Source organism: Sylvia atricapilla, chromosome 23 (genome assembly GCF_009819655.1).
Source record: "Sylvia atricapilla isolate bSylAtr1 chromosome 23, bSylAtr1.pri, whole genome shotgun sequence".
Lineage (NCBI taxonomy): Eukaryota > Metazoa > Chordata > Aves > Passeriformes > Sylviidae > Sylvia > Sylvia atricapilla.
Window position 1 is genome coordinate 828,183 of NC_089162.1, and position 25,769 is coordinate 853,951.

A 25,769-nucleotide genomic window follows, 5' to 3' on the forward strand; every position below is an offset into this window, starting at 1 on the left:
TCAGAGTGGGTTTGTTTTCCTTACTGATAGGGGAGATAAACCTGTTGTTAATGGCAAGTGAGGGATGAAACAACTCCGACTCCAGCGGAAGAAGTTTCTACAAGTGTTGTGCTGAATTAGCACTCTTGGACTGAAGGTATTCCCAGCCTTTTGGATATTTCTGGAGCACATGGGGGACTGCTCCTGGCTTCACTGAGAAATTAATCACAGAATCCCAGAGTGGCTTAGGTTGGAAGGAACCTTACAGATCATCTCATTCCACCTCCCTGCCACGGGAGGACAGCTTCCACCAGAGCAGGTTGCTTTGAGCCTGGTCCGGGCTGGCCTTGAACAATTCCAGGGATCTTTTGGACAGCAAAAAGCAGAGCAGGTACTCCATGGGCATCAAGTCCTCACAGCCCGGGCTGCCCTGGTGTTGAGCTGGTTTGGCCAGGAGAGCCAAGCCCTTGCAGTGGAGAACCCCTCGGTGTGCCCCCACACCAGGCGGGGCGGGCGCTCTCCCTGTGCCCCCACGCTGCTGCCCCTGTGTCCCTCCTTCCAGCCCGGCTCCCAGCCCTCCATGGCCCTGCTTTTCCCCACGTGTCCCCCTCCTCTGCCTGCTCTTCTCCCGGTGGAGAACCCCGCAGGAAAAGGTTTTCTGTGGGCGGTTTCTGGGCTGTCTTCCAGGCCCACGCTCAGAGGAAGGGGGCTTGGGGAGGAGGAGAAGGGGGGAAGGTAAAGCTGACCAGGCTCAGCCCGATGGCTTCTCCAGCTGCAGAGCATTTTCCAAGCAAAGCTTTTTCTTTTTTTTTTTTTTAATCTGCCTTTTTTTTTTTTTTTCATGTCCTTTTATCCTATTTTTAACTGCGGCCTCCTTCCTTTTCTCAGCCTCCTCCAACACTTCCCCCTCCCCTGTGCTGTGCTGCCTCCCCCGCATACTCTAGCAGAGATGAATGGGCGCCTTCTCACAGGGCACGCACAGCTGCTGCTCCTGCCTGCAGGATAGCCAGCCCTTCCTTGGGCCAGCCAGGACCAGCCCTGGGCCAGCCAGGATCAGCCCTGAGCCAGCCAGCCCTTCCTTGGGCCAGCCAGGACCAGCCCTGGGCCAGCCAGGATCAGCCCTGGGCCAGCCAGGATCAGCCCTGGGCCAGCGAGAACCAGCCCTGGGCCAGCCAGCCCTTCCCTGGGCCAGCCCTTCCCTGGGCCAGCCAGGACCAGCCCTGGGCTGGCCAGGATCAGCCCTGGAGCAGCCAGTCTCTCCTCACCCTCTTTAACAAATCAGGAGCAGGCAAAGGAAGATGTGCAGGAAGGTGAAGGGAAGCAGGATGGGGGACAGTCACGGTGAGCCCCCATGGGGAGAGATGCGCTGGATGGGAATTCATTCCATGGCTCAGAGAAACCTCTGCACAAAATCCTGCCCCTTCCCAACCTGCTGCAGGATTCCCTGATCCACAGGGGCTGAGTGAGGGTCCTGGGCTCTGTCGTCCCCCTCTGGCAGCTGAGGTGACACGGCCTCTCTGGACCTGGTGCTGTTTAGGGCCCAGCTGGAATGTGGGCCTCTTTTCCTTTTCCTTTCGGGATCTTTGGGTATTCCACTGGCTCCAGTTAAAGGCCAGTCCCAGCTGCTGTGCTGGGACAGTCTGGGCTGTTGAAGGACAGACAAAATTTTCTCTGTTCAGAACACTTTCCAATCTGTTGGTGGAGAGAGGAGATCCCTCCGTGCCTTGGGAATGAATCGCAGGGCTGTGGGATGCCTGAGGTGTGTCTGAGTCTGCTGGGCAGGATGAGCAGTGCCTGCTTTGCTCTGCGGTCAGTGGGGGCTGCTGTGCCTTGTGCCTGTGGATCCTGTTGTTTCCCAGGTGAGGAAAACACACAGGTGTCCCCATGACACTCAGTGGTGCTGGGACCTGCTGCAGCTCAGCTCTTGGAGAGGATTATTTGCACTGAGACAACAGAAAGACAAAAATCCAAGCTTTCACTTTTCCATTTGTTTTCTGCCTGACTCTGGAAAATTCCCTGTGTCGCCTCTCCAAAGCAAAACCCCAGGGAGCTCCCTGTGCCTTGGTCATCAGCAAAGAATGAGCTCAGAGCTCTTTTCCCACTTGGGCTGCAGACTGGAGTCAGCTGGGGATGAGGGATCGTGCTCTGAACAGGGCGTTGGTCCCTGGGAGAGGCTGGGGGAAAGCTGGAGTGTTGGTGTGGGGGGTTTGGGAGAAGCCTGGAGATGTGCTGGGATTCCCAGGTGTAATAGGGGGCCTTGGAGCTCTGCAAGACAGGAAACTCAGGTTTGGGAGCTGCAAAAATGAGCAGCAGCACCAAGAGCTCCAATGTGCCTTGAACAAGGGATAACGGGATGTAGAGCCCAGGAGGAAGGGAAGTGAGTCCAGGGCTGCCGTGGCTGCCTGCAGAAGAGGTCTCATTTTGGGGTGCCCTTGGAGCAGGACTGACCCTTGTATAGGGGTGGAGTGAGCTGCATGTACCTGTTTGGTTTTCCAGAGGAGGAAACCATCCTGCACCACCAAACACTTCAGACAGCCACACAAAGCAAAACTGGGGGGGAGAGGGGGAGTGTGGTGTTTGAGTTTTCTTTAGAAAACTCCTCGGAACCATGACCAGAGGGTTTGGTTCCCCATGGCCAGCTCTTGTAGCAGCACTCAGGAGGATTTGCTGGGCTGGTGAGGAGCAGGGAGGGCAGCAGAAGTGAGGAGAGACATTTGGAACAGGCTTCCCAGAGAAGTGGTGGAATCCCTGTCCCTTGAACTGCTCAAAAAAAGTGTAAATGTGGCACTGGGAGATGCAGTTTAGTGGTGGACCCGGCAGTGCTGGAGGGTTTCTCCAACCTTTAGGATTCTCTCTTTTCTCCCTGGATGGACAGTGGGATGCCAGGAGATCACAGCAGGGCAGGCAGAGGGGCTGTGGGAAGTGGGGAAACCGGGACCCTGCTAACAGCCTGATCCTTTCAGCTTCTGGCTGCTCGGAGCACCTCTCTGTCCCTCCAGATGTTCCTTGTGTTTATGGCTGCTGGAGCAAGAGCCTGAACTCTCTCATTAATGCGTTTCTCTCTCTCTCTCTTCCTCACATCGAAGCCAGAAGTCTCAGCTCCGAGCTGCAGCTGGGAAGGAGCTGGGGTGAGGGGTGGGAGAGGGGAGGGAGGTGTGCGCCAGCCTCCCGTCCCATTCAATCCCCCTCTGCTTCCCTCCCCCCGAATCCTCCCAAAATACACATGCCCTGCAAAAAGAAAAACACTGGCAGATTTTTTATTTCAGAAAGTAAACACTTAGGCCATGGGGGTCTGGAGGTTATGGGAAAAGAGGAAACCATTGGGCTAATCAGGCCGGGACACACTTCCCCTGCTGAAATAAAGCAGAAATCGCTGCCTTGCAGGGCGCTGCTGTGGTTAACCCTGGGGCTGCCAGTGCCATGGAGCGTTTTCCCTCAATCCCTAGGATTTGGTGCCTTGTGGTTCACTCTGGTGCTCCCAGTGCTGAGAGCCAAATTCTGCCCACTCGTTTTCCCTCAGACCCTGGGATTCTGGGGCTCGTGGTTAACCCTGGGGCTGCCAGTGCCATGGGGCTCTGCGAGCTGGACCTTGCCTGCAGGTTTTCCCTCAATCCCTGCATTTTGGTACCTCATGGTTCACCCTGGTGCTGCCAGTGCTGCAGAGCCCTGGGAGCCCAGACCTGCCCACATGTTTTCCCTCAGTCCCAGTTTATGGCCAGGGTGAAGTGTGGGGTAGAAGGGGAGCCAGTACTCCAGAGCAGTCCGGTGGCCCTTTGGGAATGAGCCATTGGGAATTTTTAGTAGGAAATTATTTTTTTTCTTTGGTTTATGAGCCATCCTATAGAATTTCATCGTTATTCTTGCTCGAGAACTCTGCCTGCCGGCTGCAAACCTTTGCAGAGAGGAAATCTCTCTCTGCTTGGATCAGAAGGATTTGGGCAATTTCTGCAGAGCTTTGAAAGGTTTTCAGAAAGCTCCATTTTCCTGTCCTTGCCAGATTTGCATGAGGTGTATAAATGATTAGATTGTGGGTTCTTTGGTCACAAACTCTCCAGGGAGGGATCCTTCCTGCTCTCTTTCAATCCAGTGTCTGTAGAGCACATGGAATGTGGGATCTGGCCAGGAGATGGGAGATCCTTGGTGCTCCCACAGGACAAGGAACAGTCTTAGCCCATGTGTGAGCCCAGGGGCCTTTGTACAGCTTACAAAGAGATCCCAATTATCCTTCTCAGAGCCTGGCCTTGGAGTTCCCAGCTCCTTTCCCCTCCTGAGCTGTGCACTAGGAATGGGTGTCACTCCTGGGTCTCACACCTTTTGCAGCTCTGTGTGTTTTTGGAAGGACTGGATCTCTAAGCAGGAAGGTTTATAAGCAAATATCAGAGTGGCCATTGCTGGGAGCCAGGTCTGCTCCATCATACCAGGACTTGCTGACTCCCTTGGCATCCTGCCAGGCCGGGATTGTCACAGAACCCGGGGAGACTTTGCACCCAGATCCCTGCAGCACCCAGGAACCCCAAACCTTATCCTGATGCCTACACTGCCAGGGTCCCCGAGGGAATTCCCAGCACTCTGAGATGTCCCACAAGCCTTCCCTCTGCCTGGAATCACTACACAGAGCCTGAAAGCAAAAGCCAGCACGGAACAACATCTAGCCAAGGGAAAGTGATCTTTCCATCAGAGCAGAGAGGGTTTTCCCTCAGTCCTGGGAGTGCGAGCAGGGGTGATGAAAGGTGCCGTCACCGGTTCCTTGAGCCATCAGCCCCGCTGTTGCAACATTCCCACCAGGACGCAAACCCCAGATAGCCGCAGTAGGGGAGCTGCAGACCTGCCGGGTCCCACCCTGCTATCTCAAGAATGCATTTAAACAGGAGCTGTTTCTGTAGTCTCTGGAGGTCGGGGCTTCAGATGGAAATCAAGCTCCAGAGACAGTCCCACGGGGCAAATTTCAGGATTTTTGGAGTTGGTGTTCAGCTCAGATAAGCCCTCGAGAGCACAGATACTTTATCTGAGCCTTATCTGAGCTATTTGCATCACTTCAGCCAGAGAAACTGCTGTCAGACGTTTGGGGGAGGAGGGGGGCAATTAGAATGGTCTGTCGGTTCTTTTAATTGTTATTTCCAACACAGAGACACTTGCAGGAGGATGGGACTGCCCTGTGCCCCAGCACAGCGCTGGGAGCTTGTCCAGGGTGGAGAGAGGAAGAGCAGGAAGAAGTACCAGGCTTAGAGAAATAAGGACAGCATTAGGAGAGAGATTCCTTGAAAGCCCTGTAAGGGATTGCATCTCTCTGCTCTCCTTCTAGATGAGATAGAAATCAGCCCGAGCTGCCCCTGCTGTCAATTGGCAATGGAAATGATTCTTCCTTTTCCGAGCAGAGCCAGGGCTGAGCTTTCCAAAGGAACTCTGATCTCCCTGTTTTCCAGAGTCTGCGTTGTCCCTGTGATGTTTCTCACCTGGCCTGGAGCCTCTGGGTAAAATACGGGCTCCCCGGTCTCTTTGCTCTCCCAGATCCCTCCTGATCCCAGCTTTGCAGCAGCCAGCTGTCGGACTACGAGGACCCCGCAGTGCAACCTCCTCTTCCCAGAGGGTGGAGGGTTCATTCACCCAAGCTCCCAGTCCTGGTGACTTCCCAGCACCCATGGTCATGGAATCAGAGAATCCCAGAGTGGTTTGGGCTGGGGAACCTTAAAGCTCATCTTGTTCCCTGCTCAGGGACACCTTCCACTGGATCAGGCTGCTCCAGGTCCTGTCCAGCCTGGATTTTATGGGAGAAGAGTTCTCAGGGATGAGATCTAGGAGACCAGACTGAGTCTTACAGCTGGGGTTTGGAAGACCTTGGCTATATCACTTACCAGAAAGTCTTTAGGCATCTAAACCTTGCTGCCTTCCATTGGAGTGAGATCCCTAAATCCCTGCAGCCGCTCCTGTGAGCCCCTGCACAGCAGTTTCTCACGTTGGAGATGCAGATGATTAATTCAGTGCACATTTTATTGCCATACTTAATTCAGTGAGGTCAGGAGAGTGGCTGAGGATCCCTAGAGAGTGGGGCTGTGCAAGTGCTTCGGATTACACACAAAAAGAGACGACTGAAGTGATCCTTGGCTGCCAGCATCGCCAGCCCTGGAGCTGCCTGCAGCCTCTTCAGCACGTGCTGGAGTTTCCCAGCCCTCCAGATGGACCTTCCCCCGTGGGCCTTGGGATCAATAGGCTTGGAAAAGCTGCAGTGGGTCAACTGTGGGCTGTTTGACCAGAGCTGGAACATGGTTTCTCTCTGTGCAGCTGGTCCTGGGGAGAGACGGGCCTCTGTGGAAGCAGGCAGGGAAAAACCAGGTCCTGTGTGTGCTGGGATGATGGTTTCTCTGGGAGACAGTCATGGCACACTCGCTTGCCTCCTCCAAAACGGCTCCAGTGAGGTGTGGGAACAGCTTGAATGGAGGCTGGACTTTGCACATGGGCTTATTTCCAGCTTTAGGCTCACAAAAGGAGCTTTGCCATTCTCTGGGAGCTGCCTTTGGAGATCTCTTCTCCCCTCTTAGAGACAGGGATTCTCTTTTGTTGTTTTTCCTTCCCCTGTGATGCTGCAAGGGCAGGTTGGGCTGCAAAACTGGGATCCCCACAATCCCTGTCAGGAGGGTGGAGCCCAGTGGGGGTTGGTCTTTTCTCGGGAGTAACAAGGGACTGGACAAAGGAAAAGAGCCTCAAGTTGTGTCAGGGTTTAGTATTTAGGAAAAATGGAGAAAATAAACTGCTCCATCAAAGGGGAGATTTGATTCCTAAGCAGATCGAGCCCAAACTCTTTCTCCTTAACTCAGCAGCAGTTCTTTTTCAGGAGTCAGGAATGTCTTCATCCCAGATCTGTGTGATTCACTCTCCACATCTGAGGTTCAAGTGGGGCCAGGGGGGATCTTGCTTGGTCAAACTGATGTCAGTGTTGAGGTAGAAAAGGAAAAAAAAAAAAAAAAAGAAGAGATGCCACAAGGGAGCCTGTTCATGGAAAAAATTCTAATTTGGTCAGTTCCAGGCATCTTGCAGAAGAGTCTGCGCTTGGGAGATTTCAACCCAGTTTTCCAGACTCCAGAGACAGGACTAATTCTGGAAGGCAGTGATGGAAATAAAGCTGGCATCTTCCCCTGCCCTGGATCAGCTCCTCACCACGAGCAACCTTGGGGTATCTAAGACATCTCCAGAGGTGACCAGACCTGCTCTTCCTCTGCTGTGCATCCAGCCCCTGCCTGACCCCAGGAGAGCAGAGGCCTCCTGCGTCTGGCAGCTCTGGCTGTTTCCATCCAGGCAAACAGCCACTCCATGGAAGCAGGAGCAGTTTTCCTTGCTCTGCAGTAATCAGACTGACAGGATAACGAGGCAGCCCAGTAGCTTTGCTTTGCCTTCCCCTCGTGTCGAGTCCCTGGCTGGGTGTTAGCTCAGTCCCCATATCTTGAGGAAAAACCTCTCTTTTTTTCCACTTTTCTCCTCGTTGCTGCCAAAAGTGACAGATTGTTGGGCGGAAATCATCAATATTTTGTCAAAACCAAATCCAAATATTTCCAGCCAAACCTCAGCATTTTCTGGTGCTGAAGCAAAAACAAATCTCCGTGGGAAATGCCAGCAGGGAAAGCAGATGGAGCAATGGGCTGGAGTGTTCTGCTGCCCTGGCTCTCCGGTTGGGATGTGTGGCTGACGGGCTGTGAGGAGCAGGGTGGTTGAACCCAGGAGCTAAATTTGGGCTGCTCTGTGTTTACTCAGAGCACAGTGGTGTAAACAGCCGTGCTCTGCTGACCTGCATGAGCAGCCTGGCCTGGGCAGTTCATCCCACAGAGTCTGGAGCGCAGCAAGCACCAAAATACCCTCCCTGCTTTCCAGGAGCAGGATGTGCTGCTTCACCCCAGCCACCCTCTGAGCTCAGGGAATGATTTCAGAGCTTTCACCCACCTGCTCCTGCCTGGCTGTGGTCACCCTGCCCTTCTCCCCCTCCATTTGATCCCAGCCCCTGTCTTTAGCACAGTCATACTTCCACAACAATCTCTCTTTCCAAATCCCTGTCCCGGGGCCTCACAGCTCCAATGGCCCTGCATCATGGTGGGAGGACTTTCCCCTCCACAACCACCTGAAGTCAGGGTTTTGGGGCTCTCCCACGCCTGCCAAGAGCACCTCACCCTCACTGGCTGTCGCTACTGCTCCTCACTTCATTAGCACCAGGGATGTTTATAAATGGCAGGATAATATTTTTCGTTTCCAGTTTGGGTTTCCAGGGCAGCCACTTTCTGAAGCACTTAGGAAGTTTAGAGAAGATGAGGTTATATAAACGTTTTTTTCCCCCTGGGCCCTTATTAATCAAGTGGCTGTGGAGCCATTCCCAGAGCTTTGGGATCGAGGGCACTGGCTGGGTGAGGGGAGGCAGCTTTTTCTTGGCTCCTGCCCTTTATTTGGGAGTTTGGGATGAATGGAGCTCTTAGAGCTGGCTGTGGGGTTTGAAGGCTCCTGGAGGGCTGAGGAGGCTGCTCCTGGGTTATGTTAAACTGTGGTCGGGGCTGGATTCTTGGGCCCCTTCTGGGCCTTCCTGTGAGCTGTGGCACATCTTTTAATGATGTTTTTCCTGGCCCTGTGGATGCATCCCTATAAAATTTGGTTATTTGGTGTAAAACCTTTGCATTTCCTGAGTGCAGGGCAAATATTTCAACAACAGTGTGCATCAAGTGATCCGTGTGCTTTTCCAAGGAAACCCTATGGGTGTGCACATGCACTCATTAATAATTCCCCAATACATTCCTAAAGCTTCTCAGCTTTTCCCACCCAAGCTCCACCAGCAGCTGCTCCCCAGAGTGGGTTTGGAAACCAGGAGCCAGCTTTGGTTCACATTAGAATGAAACAAAGCTCTGCCTCCTCCTCTGCCTACGAGGGATGAGGAATGGGGAATTTCTTTTCCTTGAGTGGATGGAGCTCTGCAGCAGCAGGTCCAGCTGCTTCCAGCCTGGAGCCACAGGTCCACAGGAAATCAGTTCATTAATCTCCTGCCCCACCTTCCCAGCCCTCCAGCCAGGTTCTCCCAGTGTGAAAATTATGATTGAAATAGCCCGGGGTGGGAAATGATGATTTAAAGGGGGTAAAAAGGGGATATTTGCAACTTTTGCTGACTGGGGCCTTGACAGAAGGAAACTGAATTTCTTCCGGGTCTCGGGAGCGTGTGAGGAAAGGTGCTGAACATCTGGAGTGATTTAGGAGTCTGGGCTGGAGCTCAGCCTGAGGAACTGGGCTGGGATGGGGAGAAAATCCTCCCGTGGCTTTTGGCTGGAGCTGGTGCAGGTCGGATGTTCAAAAGGTCCACGTGCACCTCCCCCAGGGATGGTCGTGGTGGCCCAGGACATTTCAGGCAGTCCCAAGGTGTTTGATGCATCATCCGAGTGGATTTTCTTCACTTCCCAGAACTACTTTTCAGATTGGAAGGAAACTTCAAGCCCCAGAGGTTATTTTGTTTATCTCACAGAACACAAATCAGCTTCCCAGCTTCCCTTTGGCCTCATCCTCATCCAAAACCTTCCCCTCCCACATAATCCTCCTCGAAGAGGTGAACTAACTGGGTGAAAAGAGCTTGTTAACAAATTACTTTTAATAGGCCTTTTTTTTTCCATTTTGCAATTCCTTCCCATATTAAAAGTGCAAAAATAGAAAGTTTTAGTTCTGGTTGAATGACACAACATTTTCCTTGTTTATTTTCTTTCCACTGCTTTAACCCAACGAGAAGTGTGGGAAAAGGCAAAAAAAAACCCCTACAACAAACTGGTTTGTATCAGCCAGGAACATATTTAGAAAAAATATTTGCATCTGATTTTTTCCTCCAGCCACCAGCAAAGCATGAAAAATAATAAATAAATCATCTTTTTTCAGGGCTTTTGCTGCAGGCAGTTGGGAGGTGGAGAGGGAAGCAGAGTGTGCTGAACCGTCTTGGACGCCAGGATTTCTTTTCAATAGCCTCCTGAAGTTGGGATAAGGGAATGGCTTCAGACTGGAAGAGAGTGGGTCTAATGGGATATTGGGAAGGAGTTAATCCCTGGAGGGTGGGCAGGCCCTGGCACAGAGAAGCTGTGGCTGTGCCATCCCTGGAAGTGTCCAAGGCCAGGCTGGATGGCGCTTGGAGCCCCCTGGGATGGTGTCCCTGGTGTCACTTGGTGTCCCTGGTGTCACTTGGTGTCGCTGCCCATGGCAGGGGTGGCACTGGATGAGCTTTTAAGGTCCCTTAGAGCCCTGAAGTCAGCGTGGCTGTCCCGGGCTGAGCAGGGCCCCTCGGCAGCCGCAGATCCCTGCCCAGCAGCTGGCTGCTCCCATTCACACCCGCGAGGATTTCGGACCTCGGCGGGCTAATCAGGAGACGCTCCCGGGGAGAGAGGCGTGTTATTTAATTAGCTGCACAATGGGCTGGCTGGGAGGCACGTGGTGGCTCTGATGGCAGGAGATAGATGTCCTTTTAGCCGGCCTAATTGTTGGGAAATAGCGGGGGCTTTGTTCAGCCCCAGCGTGGGCTCTGTGATCTCGCAGAGCCCAGGGGCTGCCCGCTTATAATTTTAGACAGATCTATTGAAGGCTGCCCTGCGGCGCGGGGCCGAACAAGCCGGGCATTGTTGCAAAGCCAGGAGCGGCGGCCAAGAAAACCACCCCGAAAAACCCAAACACGTGTAGGGAGGAATATTTCCCTGGCGTTCATTCACTGCCAGGCCAGGTTGCCAAGCGCGGACAATTGCGGGAGAGGAGGTTTCTCCTCTTTGAGACGCATTTGCAGGCGGATCGCTCAGCCCAGGAGCGAGGCCGAGGGTGTCTCTGCTGGCAGAGCCTCTCAGGGGACGGTGGTTCCAAGCCTGTGGGTCTCATCCTGCAATTTCCGTGCTCTGGGCACGTGGGATAATCGTGCCCACCCCAGAATTCTCTCTCTGGACTGACTGTGTGCACCTGTCACCTCGTGGCCTGGGCAGGACAGTGGCTTGGGATGGAGGGACCTTGGCTCTTGGACTTTGGTTGGTTGTGCCTCCCAGGGTGCTGTGGAGCAAGGGATGGAAATCCCAGTTCTCTCTCCTGAGCTCTCCCCTCAAATCTCTCCCTGCTGAGAGCCCATTATGGTCCCCAGGGCCTGAGCTTTTCTTCTGGGACTGCTGAACTCCCAGCTCCTAGGGAAGAGAAAAAGTGTCACTTTAAAAAGGGATGGCGGCACAAAGGTGGAAATATTGACCAGGAATTAAACTTCCATCACTTCAACCCCCCCTGTCCTGGCCCCGGTGTTAACCTGGGTCGCTGCAGCCCTGTGGTGTATTTTCCTGGGCTGATCACTTCCAACTGGCTGCAAGCATGGGATTTTCCCGGTGGCTGCCACTTCTCAGGATGTGGATTCTATACCAGAGCTTGGAGCTGGACTGACCTCCCTTGGGAGATGTTTGTTTGTCTCTTAGACCTTGATAAAGTGAAGTGTGGCTGTCCCTCGGTGTTTGGTGAAGCAGTGGCTGGTGTTTTGGTGGTGATGGGTTTTTGAAAGATGGGAAGGGCAGGTAAGTGTTAGTGATCACAGTCTGGCTGTCAGGAGACCATTTATGAGCAGTGATTCCTTTGCCTCTCCTTCGTAATTCCTCCTCCATGTATCCCAGGGAAGGGAATTTCGAGGGCTACCAGGAATCAGTTCAGTAAGGAGAGCCTGGTGAATGCCGAGAGTGCAGCCACAAGCAGAGCTGTGCTGCTTAAACCTGAGCTGCTTTGTTTGTGCTCTGGGGAGAGAACTGACGCCAGATCTGAGCAAAGCAAGAGATGTCCTGCAGGTGAGATTTGATATGTACTGGCTGCACGTGCTCGGTGTAATTGAGAATAGCGGAGTTCAACAGCAAACCCCTCCAGGATGTGTTTACCAAGAGCTCGGTGCTGTGACTTGAGGGGAGCGGGAAGATGACCGGAGAGCAAACAGTGCTGCAGGGCAGCTTATGAGGATTTTCCATCTAGCTCCTGCTTCCAGCAGGGACACGAGTGAGTGACAGCATCCCTGCCAAGGGAACTCCCGGCAGGATGGCATTGCCGGAGCCCGGAGCAACTCCTCAGCTGCGGGATCAGCGCTGCTGGTGAGCCAGGAGCGGGAGGCACTTGGAGATGCTCAGGCAGCCTGAGGCTGACTCGGGGTCCCCCGGCGTGTGACGGGGCCGTGGCTCCCGCAGCTCTGTGTGCCGAGCCCTGACCCCCGCTGGCCACAAAGCGGCTTTTGTGAGCCCTCCCCGGCGGGACTTAATGAGAGCAGGAGCCGCGGAGGCTCGGAGCCCGGGGCCAGGCGCTCACAGGAGGGCATTGTGGCAGCGATGGCTCGGGGCTGGGCCGGCCCGGGGCGGGACATCCCAACACTCGCTGCTTTTGCTGCCGCCAGCGCCCGGGCTGGGCCGCTTTCAGTGTCTCCAGCCCCGCAGCGAGGGGACCCCGGGGGCCACGGAGCGGCCCCGCTCCGGGCACGGCATCACCTCCGGGAGCCCTGCGCTGGCTCTGGGAGCCGCCCGGCGCCCGCTGCCCGCCCGGGGCGCACGCAGGATGTGCCACTAACGAGTCCTGCTCCCATGCCCAGCCGAAAACGGGAGGCTGGAGTCAGCAGGGCTAATTCAGCCTCCTCCTACCAAAATACTTCAATACTTCCCAGCTATTACGGCGCTTGAAGGAATTTCTCGTATCATTTTAAATTCCAGGAAAGGTATCTCCCAGGGGAACGGCCGTGGCGGCTGCCTGCTCTTTCCTCTCATTGCACAGGGCCGCCTCCACACCCAGGGCCACCTCCCTGCTCTTTCCTTTCTTGGAGTGGTGGCTGCTGCTCCTTCCAACAATGTCCCCGTTACGATAAATCCTTTCATGTGTCCGTTTCTCCCTGGAATTGCGGGACTTTTTTTTTTTTTTTTTTTTCCCCTTTGCTCCTGATTTTTGTCTCATGCCCTCTGGGTATTGTTTACTTGACAAAAACATCAAACCCAATCCCTGACGCTCGTGGTCATTAAAAATCCCATGGCAGTTTTGGGGAAGGCTCCAATTTGGCTAATTACGTTCTGCCATAAATATCCCCCTGCAGTTTTAATTGGATATGGTGTTCTTCATTTCCTGGCCATTACAGCTGGGTGGATGCTCCATGTTATTACGTGGCCGCTGTATTTCACCCCATGTTTTGGTAGCAGCAGTGCTCGGAAAGGCTCCCTCTCCAGACCAGAAGTTACACCTAATTCCTGCTGGAATGAGAATGAGCAAATGTGAGGGAAAGGAGAAGCTGTCCCAGCTCCATGACATCTGAAGGAGAGCCAGCAGCTGCCCCGTGCTGGGACAGGAGTGAATTTGGCTGTGGAGAAGTGAAAGAGCCATCTCAGCCAGAAGAGAGGTCATGGAAGAGCCGTCCTTGCATTCGGAAATCACAGTAAAGGCTCTGCACTCCTGCCACCTTTCCTTAGCGCTAAACGAATAATAATTATTATTGTTCCGTTAACCCAAGGTTAGTCAGTGGCCCCGGGAACAATGGGGGCATTACTGCCCACCCTTTTTTTGTTCCCAGCAGTTGCAAACAGTGGGGCTGCACTGCAGAGGGAGGGCAGATGGTTATCACCCATCTTGGGGCTGCAGGGCCCTTCTCCAGACCATCCTCCCTCCCCGGGCAGAGCCTGAACGGGTACTGACGTTCGGGAACGACACAGTGGAAAACGAGGGGGAGGCTTGGATGGGGAAGAGGAAAGATTTTCTTAAAGCCTCTGAGCAGCAAATAGGAACCAGTTGCTGAGGCGAAGTCATGTTTGGCAGGTCTTGGACTCGGAATGGTCACATCCCAGCTGAAGAAACTAATCAATGGATTCCTTCCATGCCTTCTGCGAACACTGAGCCATTGAGCGGCTCAGCTGGAGCTCAGAGCCAGGGCTTTCATGTTGCAGCTCTGAAGTGAACACAAATTAAAGCGGCTGCTGGGATGGAGTTCGAAGGAGAGATTCAGCTGCCCTGGGAGGAAACCTCTGTCCGCAGCCTCTCTGTTCTCTTCCTCCCCTTTGGGGATTGTTGCCCTAGTGTTACTTTTGGAAGCATTTCCAGTTTCCCTGCATGTAGGGGTTGCCGTGCATTGCACCAGCAAAATGGAACACAGGAGGCGCAAGGGGGTGAGCAAAGTTCAGAGCCCCTCTGCAGCCACCCTGCCCCAAGCTGGGCTCAGTGTCATCGGCTTTGTGGGATCGGGGCTCAGCCGGGATGCCAGGAGCGTGCGGATGTCTCCTAATAAAAACCACACAAGCTGTGAGAAAGGTCTGTATTAGAGCCTCTGTCCCGGTCCAGAAGAGAAAGATTTCCACTACAGGTGCCCTGGAGTTCAGCCAGTCCCCGAGACTGTAACACTGCAGGAGAGGCTGAGCCAAAAGCATCGGCCCAGGGGAGCAAGGCTAAAGCAGAGACACCTCAGGGCACCCGCTGCCTCCTCGGCTGCTGCATCGCAACCTGTGGCAGCTCCCTGCAGGGCCTCTCTGCCCAGGAGAGCTTTGTGCTCTGTGCCACCAGCAGCCTGTCGCAGCCTGTGTTTGGGCGAGTCCCGGTGACCTTGCCGCGCCTCCTCCTCCGTTTCGGTCCGGGGCTTGTGGTTTGCTGCAGCCGCGGCGCTCCGAGCGCCTGAACGATCGGCCCGGGGTCATTTCCATACGGTTGGGACCGCAGGTGCTTTCTGATGGCTCCGTCAGGCAGCTGCACAAACCGGCACCCCCAGCCAGCTCCCTCCTCTCCCTGCCGCCAATCCCAGCCCAGCCGAGGGCAGGAAGGGAACCACTGAGGGCTCTGATAACTGCATCAGGTTTCTCTTCCCAAGCCTGCTCTGGAGGGATCAGAGATCAGACAGAAAGGCAGCTGTTACTCCTGAAACCTCTTTTGATTTTTCAACAAGAAAGGTTCTGCTAATTCTCCTCTCTGTAGTTTCTTCCTTCAATCGTTGCTGTACGGGGAAGAAAGAAACCCAAACCGAGGGCAGGTGCAAGCACACGATCCTGTCTTGGGGAGAGACCACATTTTATCCTTGCAGCCATCCTTTTTCCACCTTCGGATTTCAAGGCTCATTCCTGTGGTAGATTTCAAACCACCAACCCTGTGCTCTGAGCACGGCTCAGGTTCTCCTGAGCCCTCGGGGATCAGTGGAGGGAAGTTTTTCATCACAGCAAATCGCTGGTCCCACTCCACTGCTGCAGGAATAGGTTGCCCAGAACTGAGCTTGCAAGTAAATTGGAAACAAGATTGCTGTAAAATTGAGAATGTGAGAGGTTGTCACTGGGTGAGGAAGATGAACACTGGGCTGGAGCTCCCTGCCCAGCTTTACCAGCTCTGAGCCCTCCTGCTGCTCGGTCTGCCTGCCTTGGCAAAGGCGTGTGCGCAGCCAGAGCCGCCGCTCCTCGTCCCCCCCAGCACCTCGCAGCTTCTTTCAGTTGCACCAACTCTGCTATAAATACGCCCATGGCGGCTGAGAGAGGCCCCGCTGCAGAAGCCAAATAATCTGAGCTGCAGCGTTTGCATCTGCAGTTCACCTTTTGGGCCCTTGGGAGGTTTCAGGGGTGTTTGCAAGTGGGACCCTGCTCCATCCTAAGGGCTGGGCAGTGACTGTGACCCCGGGCAGCTGCTCCTGTGGGCCTGTGTTCACTTGAGCCCATCTTTGATGAGAGCAGCCTGATCTCGGAATCGGAGAATCGGAAGCTGTTAAAGACTTTCAGAGTGACAGAACCACAAGAGCTGATTGCTAATGACTTTTTTTCTCTGTACCGGTAAGCTGACATCTGTGAGTCATACTCTCCTTCTGCTGTGCCGTTTGTGGTCTGAAGTTTGTGCTACTTAAATACAATCAAAGAGATTTCATGTGAAAGCCAATATTCTTCTGTTAACTCCATGCCATGCTGGCATGACATTCATTTTGCATCTTCAAGATGCTTTTTTTCCAGTCAGTTCCCAGCTCTCTTTGGCCTCCCACCTCTTCCAAACAGGCCTGGGAACAACCAGCCCTGGCTGTCACCCACCACAGCACAACGTGCGCTGCTCGGGCTGTGGCCCTGAGTTCGATGGGTGGGAAAGGATCAGGCTGCTCCGGGCAGGATGATGCCAATGTGAAGGGGTACGGAAATGTGAGGAGACGATGTGAGCATGAATGGGTGATGGGAGCGTGAAAGGCAGCGGTTCATGTCGGGACAGGCAGGGTGATGACAACTGGCCTGGTTTTAAGAACCATCGGTTTCGCCAGCGGCTCCAGCCAGGGCTGCCTGCAGCCAGCGCGCTCTAATTCTTATCCCGTCGCGTTCGGAGGCCGGGATGCCGGCAGAGGTCGGGGCCCTGGATGCGCTGCTCCCCCTCCGTCCCCGGACCCCCGCTCTCCCCGGCAGCGCCGGCTCCGCTCCCCGCAGCGCCGGGGGCCGGGGCCGCCTCCGGGGCGGGCCGGGGCGGGTCCCTCCTGCCGCTGTCACCGCTCGGGCCCGGCCCAGCGCCCTCCCCTCGGCTCAGCCCGGCCGGGCGGCGGCGGCCCCAGCGCAGCGGAGAGGGGAGCGCAGCGCAGCCGGGAGCGGAGCGAGGGAGCGCGCAGGGAAGGGAGGAAGGAAGGAAGTAAAGAAGGAAGAAGGAGGAGGAGGAGGAGGAGAAGCAGGAGGAGAAGGAGGAAGAGCAGCGGAGGAGGGAGGCAGCGCCGGCCGCGCTGCCCCGGGCGCCCCGCTCCGCGCTCGGCGGGGCTCAGCCGCCGCCCCCCGCTCCCGGCGCGACGCCCCCGCGGCGCTGCCCCAGCCATGAAGGCGGCTGTGGATCTGACCATCATCAAGACGGAGAAGGTGGACATCGAGCTCTTCCCGTCCCCCGGTGAGCGCCGCGTCCCCCCCGCGCCCCGCTCCGCGCAGCCCCGAGCCCTTCTCCCTGCGAAGGCGGCGGCGGGAGAGGTCTGGCCGCTGGGGAGAGGTCTGGCCGCTGGGGAGGGGTCTGGCCGCTGGGGAGGGGTCACAGAGGTCGCTCTGGGGTGTTTTGGGGCTGTCTTTTGGAAGGGAACACGGAGCGCACCCAAAGTCGCAGCGCAGCGGCGCCGCCCGGGCTCTGCCCGCTGCCGAAGGCGAATTGACTTTTCCGAGCGCTTTTATGACTTTCCATCCCCCTTCTTCTCTTAAAATGCAGCCCGCCGCCCCTCCAGCCTCCTTTCCTCGTGCTCCTGGCATCCTGGCCGGGATGTAGGGGAGCCCGGCCGGCGGGGAGGCAGGAGGGATGCGCTCCCCGGGACTCCACGCCTGTTCCCATCGTTAGCTGGGATGTGCCTTCCCCCCATCCCTCGCTGGAAATGTCTTGTGTGGTCCAAGCGCGCGTGGTATTTGGGAAACACAACTCCAGCGATAACTGCTCTGGATTTAGCACGTTTAATCCAGGAAAACCCGCCGTTTTGATAGTTGGATTTTTTTTTTTCGCCCTTCTGGAGAAATGGGTGGAGGGAGGGTGCAGAGAGCAACACGTTACTGAAGGGAGGCGAGAAGGGGTTTTGTGTGTTGTAGCGGTGCGTTCAGCTGCTGTTGGCTGTGGTTACTGCTCCGAGCCGAGCCCTGACCAGAGTAAGAGCTGCTGTTCACACACTGATGGCGTCTGGCTGCTCGCTGACCCCGGGCGCTCCACTCCTCTCTGCCCTGCCCAGGCGAGGGATAGGATGGAGCTTGAAGGACCCGCAGGAAAATGAAAAAAAACCACAACTTTTTACTCCATAAAATTAGTCATGTTGCTTTATCTCTCCCTGCAATTCCCACTCTGCTAAACTGGGAGTTTGCTGGATTTTGTGCAGCCCTGGTGTGGTGAAGAAAATCGAACTAAAGATTTGAGTTGTACGTTTCTCTGCGGGTTAGGAAGTTTCTAGGAAAGCCAGGAGGGAGGCACAGCTCCTCCAGGCATTAGCAGTTTGGACTGCATATGGAAATAAAATGACAGATGAGGGCCAGAGGGGTATATCAATATCAATAGATGCTGGTGCAGCATCAGCTGGGCTGCAGAGAGCTCCAAAGTCAGCACCCGCCTGGGCACCAGCCATCCATGGGCTACAGAGTGTCCAGTGCAGGACTGAGGTCCCTCCTCCTGCCCTCCCTGGCCGCAGGGAGCACCCTGTGCTGGTCAGAGGGTGCCAGTGCTCCCTGCCTCGGCAGCAGCGCTGAGCCCAGCTCCCAGCTGTGGGCTGGGGAGCACCGGGCTTCAAAATGCCCGAGAGATGCTGAGGATGCACCTAAACAGCTGAAGTGGGAGGCTGGAGTGGAGCGGAGTACCTGTTTGTGCCTATTTCCTAAAACTTTGGTGAAGGCTCATTCCTGCCCTTCAGCCCCTGAGGGCAGCCTGGTTGCTTGGAGGGGAGGAAAATGGGATAGGAATAAACATCTGGACCATCAGGGTGGGATGGGGTTGGCTTTTCACTCCAGACTAAAGTATCTGTTTAAATTTGCACTCTCCTGGTGTGGGTGAGAGGCTTTGTGTGCTCTGGGTGTCTGAGCCCTGGAGCAGTGGAATTCCCTGGTGCCTGAAGGGAGGACTCAGAGTTTCACCCTGCCTTAAGTTCATTTTCTTCTGTCCCTGAAAGCTCTTCTGCAGCTGGTGTCAGCAAACAGTTCTTAGAGCTGACCCGAAGTTTAAACTTGGGCAGGAAGAGCTCTGAGAAACACAGCCCCAAGAGGTAGAAGAGAGCTGCCCCCCCATCGGCCTCAGCTGCAGCCGCTCCTGTGCTGGTGGCTGCGCTCGCTGGGAGCCACAAAGGTCATTGCTGTCAATTAGCTGGCTTAACCTCATTTCCCCTCCAACTCGGAGAGAGTGCTGCAGCTCTCCGGGTTGGTGGGATTGATGGTGAGGGAAGGAGTGTGGATGCTGCTGGGCTGTGTTCCTGGGATCCAGCCATGTGGCAGGGAGGGAACATCACTTCTCTCTGCTCCTGGAGGACTCACCTGCTCCCTGATGGCTCCTTCAGCCATGAATCTGCCACCAAATGTTTCCATTGTCCTTAATCCCAAAACGGGCTGAGAAGGAGTCCAGTGCCTTGTCCCTTCACAAAGCAGCTGTGCTGATGTGACCCATGGGGTTGACCTTGGGCAGGGAGGGTCCCTGCAGCCATAGGGTTTCAGTTGTGCAGGATGTTTGATGTGCCAGGTGCCTGACGTCCCACGAAACTGCACCTCTGTCCTGTCTCACCCTGCTCTGACCCACACCTCTGCCTGCAAAACTCCAGGGAGATTTGTGGTGTGTCCGAAGGGTTTAAAAATAACCTGGAAGGGATGTGGAGTTGTAGAAAGCTTCCAAAGCCAAATCCACCCCCCATCCCTGCTATAAGCAGCAGAAATGTGTGAGATGAGCAGGTCAGAGCCAGAAGCTCATGGAGGTGGGCTCTCCATCATGTTGGTAACATCACTTGTGGTTGTACATACATGGCTGATCCACCAATGGCTTGGTGGGACATCTTCTGAGATAGTAAAACCCCAAACCATGCAAAATTCAACCCTGCGGGGAACTTCACCTGGGGGCTGGTGAGCACTGCCCTCCACAAATCACTTTGTTTCCTGCAGTCTGCCAAGCTGTGTTTGCTGGCCATGGGTAGAGTGGGAAGCGGCTCCCTGGCCCTTGCTGGGAGCTCTGGGGTGGAACTGGGGCTCCCAATGCTCCTTTCTTGCTAAGGAGCTGTGCAGCTGCACCCCCCAGGCACCAGAGCAGGGCTGTATTCCCAGGAGTCGTTCCTGGGTATCCCAGGTGGAGCAGGGATGCCGAGCTCCCCATGCTGCACCCAGCCCTGCTTTTGCCTTCTTTCCCTGGAGGTGTGTTATGGGAGCAGGGATGGATTTGTTCCTGGAAAAAGGATTTGCTCCGTGCACATGCAGCACAGAAATCCAGACTTTTCGGCTTTTCAGCTCTTCCCATGCCTACCCTGAGGACAGCTGGGACACGGACACGTTGTTTCCATTGGCCTGTGCGTGGGTGACATCCCAGGGGTGTGCTTTTATCTGGCAAGAACCTCTCCCTCTGTTTAGGATTTGGGACAACATCAGCTAGAGCTGGAGCAAGATTTTCCCTTCCAAACCTCTGTAAGATTCTGGTTCTCCTGCCGTGGTGGTGCAGGGTACAGGGAAACTCTTACACGGCTTCCATGCTGCTTTTGGATGTCGGACCTGCCTAAATCGTGCTTCTCCCCTTCCCACAGCCAGGTCAGGCTTTGCTTTCACTTTCAGCACAGACAAATAAGGGAGTTTGCATTTAAAGCGAGCCTGGCAAATGCAAAGCTCCTCCACAGAGCCTCGATGCGGGCGTGCAAGTGGCAGAGAAAATCCCTCTTCTTTAGGTTTTAGGAGGAGATCCTTCATTCTGTCCTCTACCTTGTCTAGGGAGGACAAGTTTGCAGCCACCCCTGGCTCCCAGGGGTGCACGGGACGGGGTCACAGCTGGATCCAACGGGGACCGGTTTGCTGAGCTGGTCGGGCTAAAAGTGCTCAGGGACTTGGGCCATTATTGTCATCCAAAAGAAAGATTTGCTCGTGCATTATCGTCGCAGGACTGAGCCCTCCAGCTGCATCAGCTGCTGTGTGACTCAGTTTCCCTGCTGCTGAGCGGCGCTGGCTCCTGCATGGCCACGTTTTCTTTCCATGCGGGATAAAACACAGCAGAGAGCCCCAGCATTTCCCTCTGTGCTCTGGCGTGTCCTCTGTCCCTCCCTCTGCCCCAGTGGCGCTGGGAGAGCGCTCACCCTCCTCCCGGGGACACGCAGGATGCCAGAGCCTGGCGAAAGGAAAGCGATGATTGGTGTTTCTAGGGATGCAGGGAATTGCACCCGGATCCTTTGGAATGCTTTGCTCTGCAGTGCAGCCAAAGTGAGGGCTGGGCTCGGCTGGGGATGCTCTGTGTGGGCTGGAATCATCAGCAGCGAGGCTGAGGCTCAGAAATGGAGGACTTGGGGCAGCTCTCGCATTTTCGGTGCTGATTGCCTGCGGAGGAGGTGAGAACTCAGCTGAAGAAGAGCAATTACCTCTGTATGCGCTGACAAAATGCCCATTACTGTGGTATCCAGCCGGGATCCGGGAATGAGAGGTTCCCAGGAGGGGGGACTGGCTGCACTTGGATGGCACAATCTTCAGCTTTTTTAGTGTCAGCTTCACACCAAAGCTCTGAAAAGGGGTGGAAAGAGGGCAGTTCACGGAGCTGTGCTTCAGGGACACATCCACCAAAGCGCATCCCTGGTTTTTAAGCTGCGTCCAGGGAGGGAGATTTCCAGGGAACAGGAGCAAACCCCCGTTCCTTTCACGTTTCCATCCCGAGCTCCCCGAAGCACGCACCAAGTGTGTAATTACAGTGTCGTTACATGAAGTGGCCCCTAATTTGCCATGTAATTACAGCGTGCCATGCTTTGATGGGCCTTAGAGAATGCAGGGATAACACAGGCTCACGCTGGAATGCTGCACTCCAGCTCTCCAAAGCAGCCGCTGAGACATCCTAAGATTTCCTGCGCTCCCAAATCCAGAGCAGATTGCTGGCAGGCAGGCAGCGGGTGGCTGGGACTGCCGCGGGACTGGGGCACGCTGAGCTTTGCCCCGGCATTATCACAGAATCCCGGAATGGTTTGGGCTGGAATCCCTAAAGATCTCATCATTCCACCAGGGAGACCTCCCAGGAGCCCAGGTTGCTCTCAGCCCCATCCAAGCTGGCCTTGGACACATCCAGGGACGGGGCAGCCACAGCTTCTCTGGGAGCCAGCTCTGGATTTGCTGCTGTGGAAATGCAGTGGCTGCACCTCTGGAATGGGTCCGGCTGTGTGAGGAGCTGAGGGCAGCTGGATCAGGCTTAGGGTGCAGAGGTTGTCCCATAGATTAAACCCTCAGGTGGGTGTAAGATCTGACTGTCAGAGATGTGAACTGGCCGAGCTGTCACCCTAAATGGCTCTTGCCAGTTGTGGCACCAGGATCCGCTGTTGGGATGTTGGGGAAGAAGGGAACAAATCCAAGTAAATTGTCACAGATAAGGCAAGAGAGTCTTTTCCTTTTTTCACTGTCAGCTGGTCCTTGCATGGCACAAGGTGAGGAAATGGCATGATTTAGGACAGCAAGTGTCACTGTTGTCCCTGATCCAAAGGATGGAGCTCTGGCACCCTCCAGGCTGATAAATTTTGCTTGGTGGAGCACTCTGCTGGGTAGGAGTGTGCCAGGACGCTGAGGAGGTGCACAGGGAGAGGATGATCTGCTTCACTTGAGCACTAAAATTCCCCTGGAGCCAGGGCTTGACTGTCCATCCCACCGTGACTGGGGATTCCTGTGGGAATTGGGATATTCCATCGATGCAGGGTTGTGCCTCTGTAGGCCAAGCCCTGACTCCCCAGTTTGGTTTTTTGGCTGGGAGCTCCTGGTGGATCCCAGTGTCTCTCCAGTGCCTCCTGGTGCAGCTCCAAGCCCCATCCCAGCAGCAGCCAGTGGCACTATCTGCAGCTGATCTGAGCAGCACATCTGTCTCACAGCCAAAAATCAGGCCTGCAGCCCTTTTTTGTAACCCCATGCCACAGTTATCCATCTCAGCTCTTTTGTTCCTCTTCCGTGACTAAGCTGCTCGCTGGCTGTGTTTCTTTTTTTTCCTTTCATTGTGTAGTTTATAATCTTCCAACGAGATACAGACAAAAATTTGTTTGCAGCGCTGGCCAAGAAGGCTCTTGTTTCCCTGGCACAGGGCCATGCTTACATCTCCAGTCAAAATACTGCTGGTTAAACAATAAATATTTATTGATTCTCCTATGAGCTCCTACATTTTTCCCAGGTGCGGCGGAATTTGAGGGGGGGAGGCACTTGAGTGCTGCCCATGGCAGAGCTGGGAGATGGCTCTGGAGATAATGGGCCTGGCCCAGATCTCCTCCTGCCAAGGTGACCCTTGGAAAGCTGTGATGGGTCCTGCTGGTCCTCTCATCTCTCCAAACCTTTCCCAGCTTTGGGGGTTTGTGCCCGTCGGCTTCCGTGGCAGTTATGGGAAAATGTGGAAATCTACAGTGGCTTTATTGTGCCTGAACATCTCCTGCAATAGGGGAGGACAGTGTGGCATGGCCACAGAGCTGGAGGCCAAGCGCACAGGGTTGGCAAAAAAAGAAATAAATCAATCCTTGAATCCCAGAATGGGTTGGGTCGGAAGGAACTTTAAAGCTCATCCAGTTCCACTGCCTGTCGTGGGCTGGGACCCCTCACACTGGACCATTGGCTCAGTCCTGTCCAGCCTGGCCTTGGGCACTGCCAGGGTGGTTTCAGTCGGTAATTTAATGCAAAGGCTCACCCACGGTGCCTCAGTGCAGCCACCCCCGGAGCACTGGAGCCATTCACGGGCTGCAATGGTGCCTTGCAGAGCCTGAGCCCTGCACTGCCGTGCTGAGGGGGAGGCAGAGCCCTCGGTGCACTACTCAGAGCTGCTCCAAGGTGCTCCATCCTTCCCCAGAGCGGTGGCTGGCTCAGAGTAGCCCTGGATGGGTCAAACCCTGCTCTCTCATTACCGTCTCTTTCTGAACTGAAACTCTGCTTTTTTATGTTGAGGTTTTTAGGGGTTTTTTTACTCAACTGCCAAAAAATTCAAGACCTGATTAACTCCTCTGTCCCATGAACAGCACCATGGGAGCAATACCCCCCTGCAGGACAAGGCAGGTGACACGTTTTTCCCTGTCCCCTCCCCTGGCTGTGCTGACCTTGCAGTTTCCTGGCTCTCCAGGCCGTGTCCCTCTGTGCAGGGCAGGTGGAGCCGGTGTTTGCAGGAAAGCAGGAAGCTGGTGCAGCACAGCCCCTCAGTCCCACATCTGGTTCCTGGAGCCTGTGGATAAATATAACCTGCCAGAAAAACATCACAAACGCACCGAGAAACAGCAGCTTGCTTTCCCAGAGAGGAAAACCCCCTTGTTTCTGTGGCTCCCTCTGCTTTAGGAATGAGGATTGAAGTCATTGTGACAGCCCCGGTTGTGGATTGGGATGTGCAAAATCCCAGGGCTCTGTCTGGGTCTGAACTGGGCTCTGGGGCTGTAATTCCCATTCATTGATCTCCCAGTTGCTGCTGGGCACAACAGCAATACCTGCTCCAGCAATTCCCTGCTTTCCACCTATTTTCCTCATGTTAAACCTTCCCTACAAAGTCAGAAGGAGCAGACACCTCCAGCTCAGGTAGCTGGGGCAGGAACCCCGGTGTTATTTGGGGTGGAACAAATGTCCTGGGAGGATGTGCAGGGAGCACTGCACTCCTCTGGGCTCTAGCTGTGTGTAGGATATCTTCCCAGTGGATCCCAGGTTTCTGGGATGGCTGTGGGGCTGCAGGCTGCCTCCTCGCCCCAGCTGAGCATCCAGAGCTTTTTAATGAACAAAATGCATTTTCTTACACGGAGGGGATTCTAAATTGGCTCCACATGGATTCTGTAGGTTGTCGCACTTTCCCGGAGGGTGATGGCGTGAGCAGGAATGTAGGATTGATGAAAGAAGCCAGACACTGAGTCAAAAGCTCCCCCTCTCCCCTCGCCATGCCCCCTCTCCCCCCATCTCATCTCAAATACTTGATGTGATTCCAAAGCATTCTTCACATGGCTGGTGGGGAGTGCATGAGAAGCCAGCCCAGGCACTGGGCTTTTCTTTAAAAGCTTTTTTCTAAAACTCTGGGGCCTTTGACCCCAAAAGATGTTGAGAAAAGGCTTGACGAGACCTTGTTTTTAGGGAAACTGAGGCACAGCGCTCCCATTCTGTCACATCAGGGAGGTGGGAGCATCCTCAGTTGGGTGCTCCAGGTCTCCCTCTGCTTGCAGGATCCTCATTCTCTGTGGTGTGTGTTCCAGTGTCCAGCTCCTCCCTGGCTCCTCTGCAGCACCAGGCAGGCCTGGACCCACCCTCCTCCCGGAATTCCCAGTTTGGGGCTGCTGGGTGACTGGGGCAGGCTCAGCACCCCTTGGGAACAAAGTGTCTGGCACAGCAGGATGGGGCTGCTGGCACTGCTCCTCCCTTGGGATGGCCTTGCAGGATAACACTGCTGCCTCAGGGAAGCTGCCACTGCCACCAGCAGACCCCAAAAGCTGGAGCTGGACACTGGGCAGTGCTTTGGGGGTTGTTTTCTACTGTTTTCCCCCCGTTGTCAGCACTTCTTATCAAAATAATCAAACTGTGGGTTTTTGACCCACATGAAAGTATTTTTTAGAGGTGCCTCCGTGTGTTTGTGCAAAGCCACTGAATTTTGGTCACTGCTCTGGAAGCAGAAAAGGGGATTTTTTGTTTTCTTACCTTTTAGTTTTGAGCAATTGTTTACCGAAACCTGAACCCTCTGAAGAAACAACTTGCAAAAGCTGAGTAGTCCTGGCTTTTTCCACTGGAAAATTAAAAGAAGCTGGAGTGGGACACGTGAAATTTGGGTCTTTTTTTTTTTTTTTCCCCTTCTTTTTTTACCCATTATTGTTAGAAGCAGTTTGAAAATGCAATGCCAAGAGCTTTCTCTTTTCAAGTGCTCGAGGCACGTTACCCAAATGCTCCATCCCTCAGACTGCTCCATGAGGTCAGCAAACGCAATTCCTCCTGGTCTGCAGCTGGAAATGAGGAGAAACTCCTTTGCTCAATCCCCGGCATCAGCCGCAGGCAGCAGAGGAGCCCAGCAGGTTGGGAGCGGCACCGCGGTGCCCCGAGCCCGTGGCATTTCCCAACGCCGTCCTTGTGCAGGGCTGCCAGGAAGCGTGGGCTCGGTGCCGAGGTTGTGCCGGGCTCTGGGGAGGCTGGGGAAGTTTCCCTTTCCAGCGGCAGCAGCGGGGTTGCCATGCGGAGCGTCCCGGTAGCCGGGGCCCGGCGGGGCCG

General features: G+C 54.9%; 1 protein-coding gene across 2 annotated transcripts in view; it reads left to right on the top strand.

Moving 5' to 3' along the window:
- Positions 1-25,769, top strand: part of ETS1 (ETS proto-oncogene 1, transcription factor) — a 97,337-nt gene that overhangs the window by 34,249 nt on the left and 37,319 nt on the right. Inside the window, exon 2 of one of the 2 annotated variants that reach the window (XM_066334830.1) lies at positions 16,592-16,809. In XM_066334830.1, the coding sequence (XP_066190927.1) occupies positions 16,740-16,809 (70 nt within the window). In that variant the 5' untranslated portion in view covers positions 16,592-16,739. Of the gene's footprint in view, positions 1-16,478; positions 16,810-25,769 lie in introns of those variants that run through there. The other variant, XM_066334829.1, reaches the window with a different exon arrangement.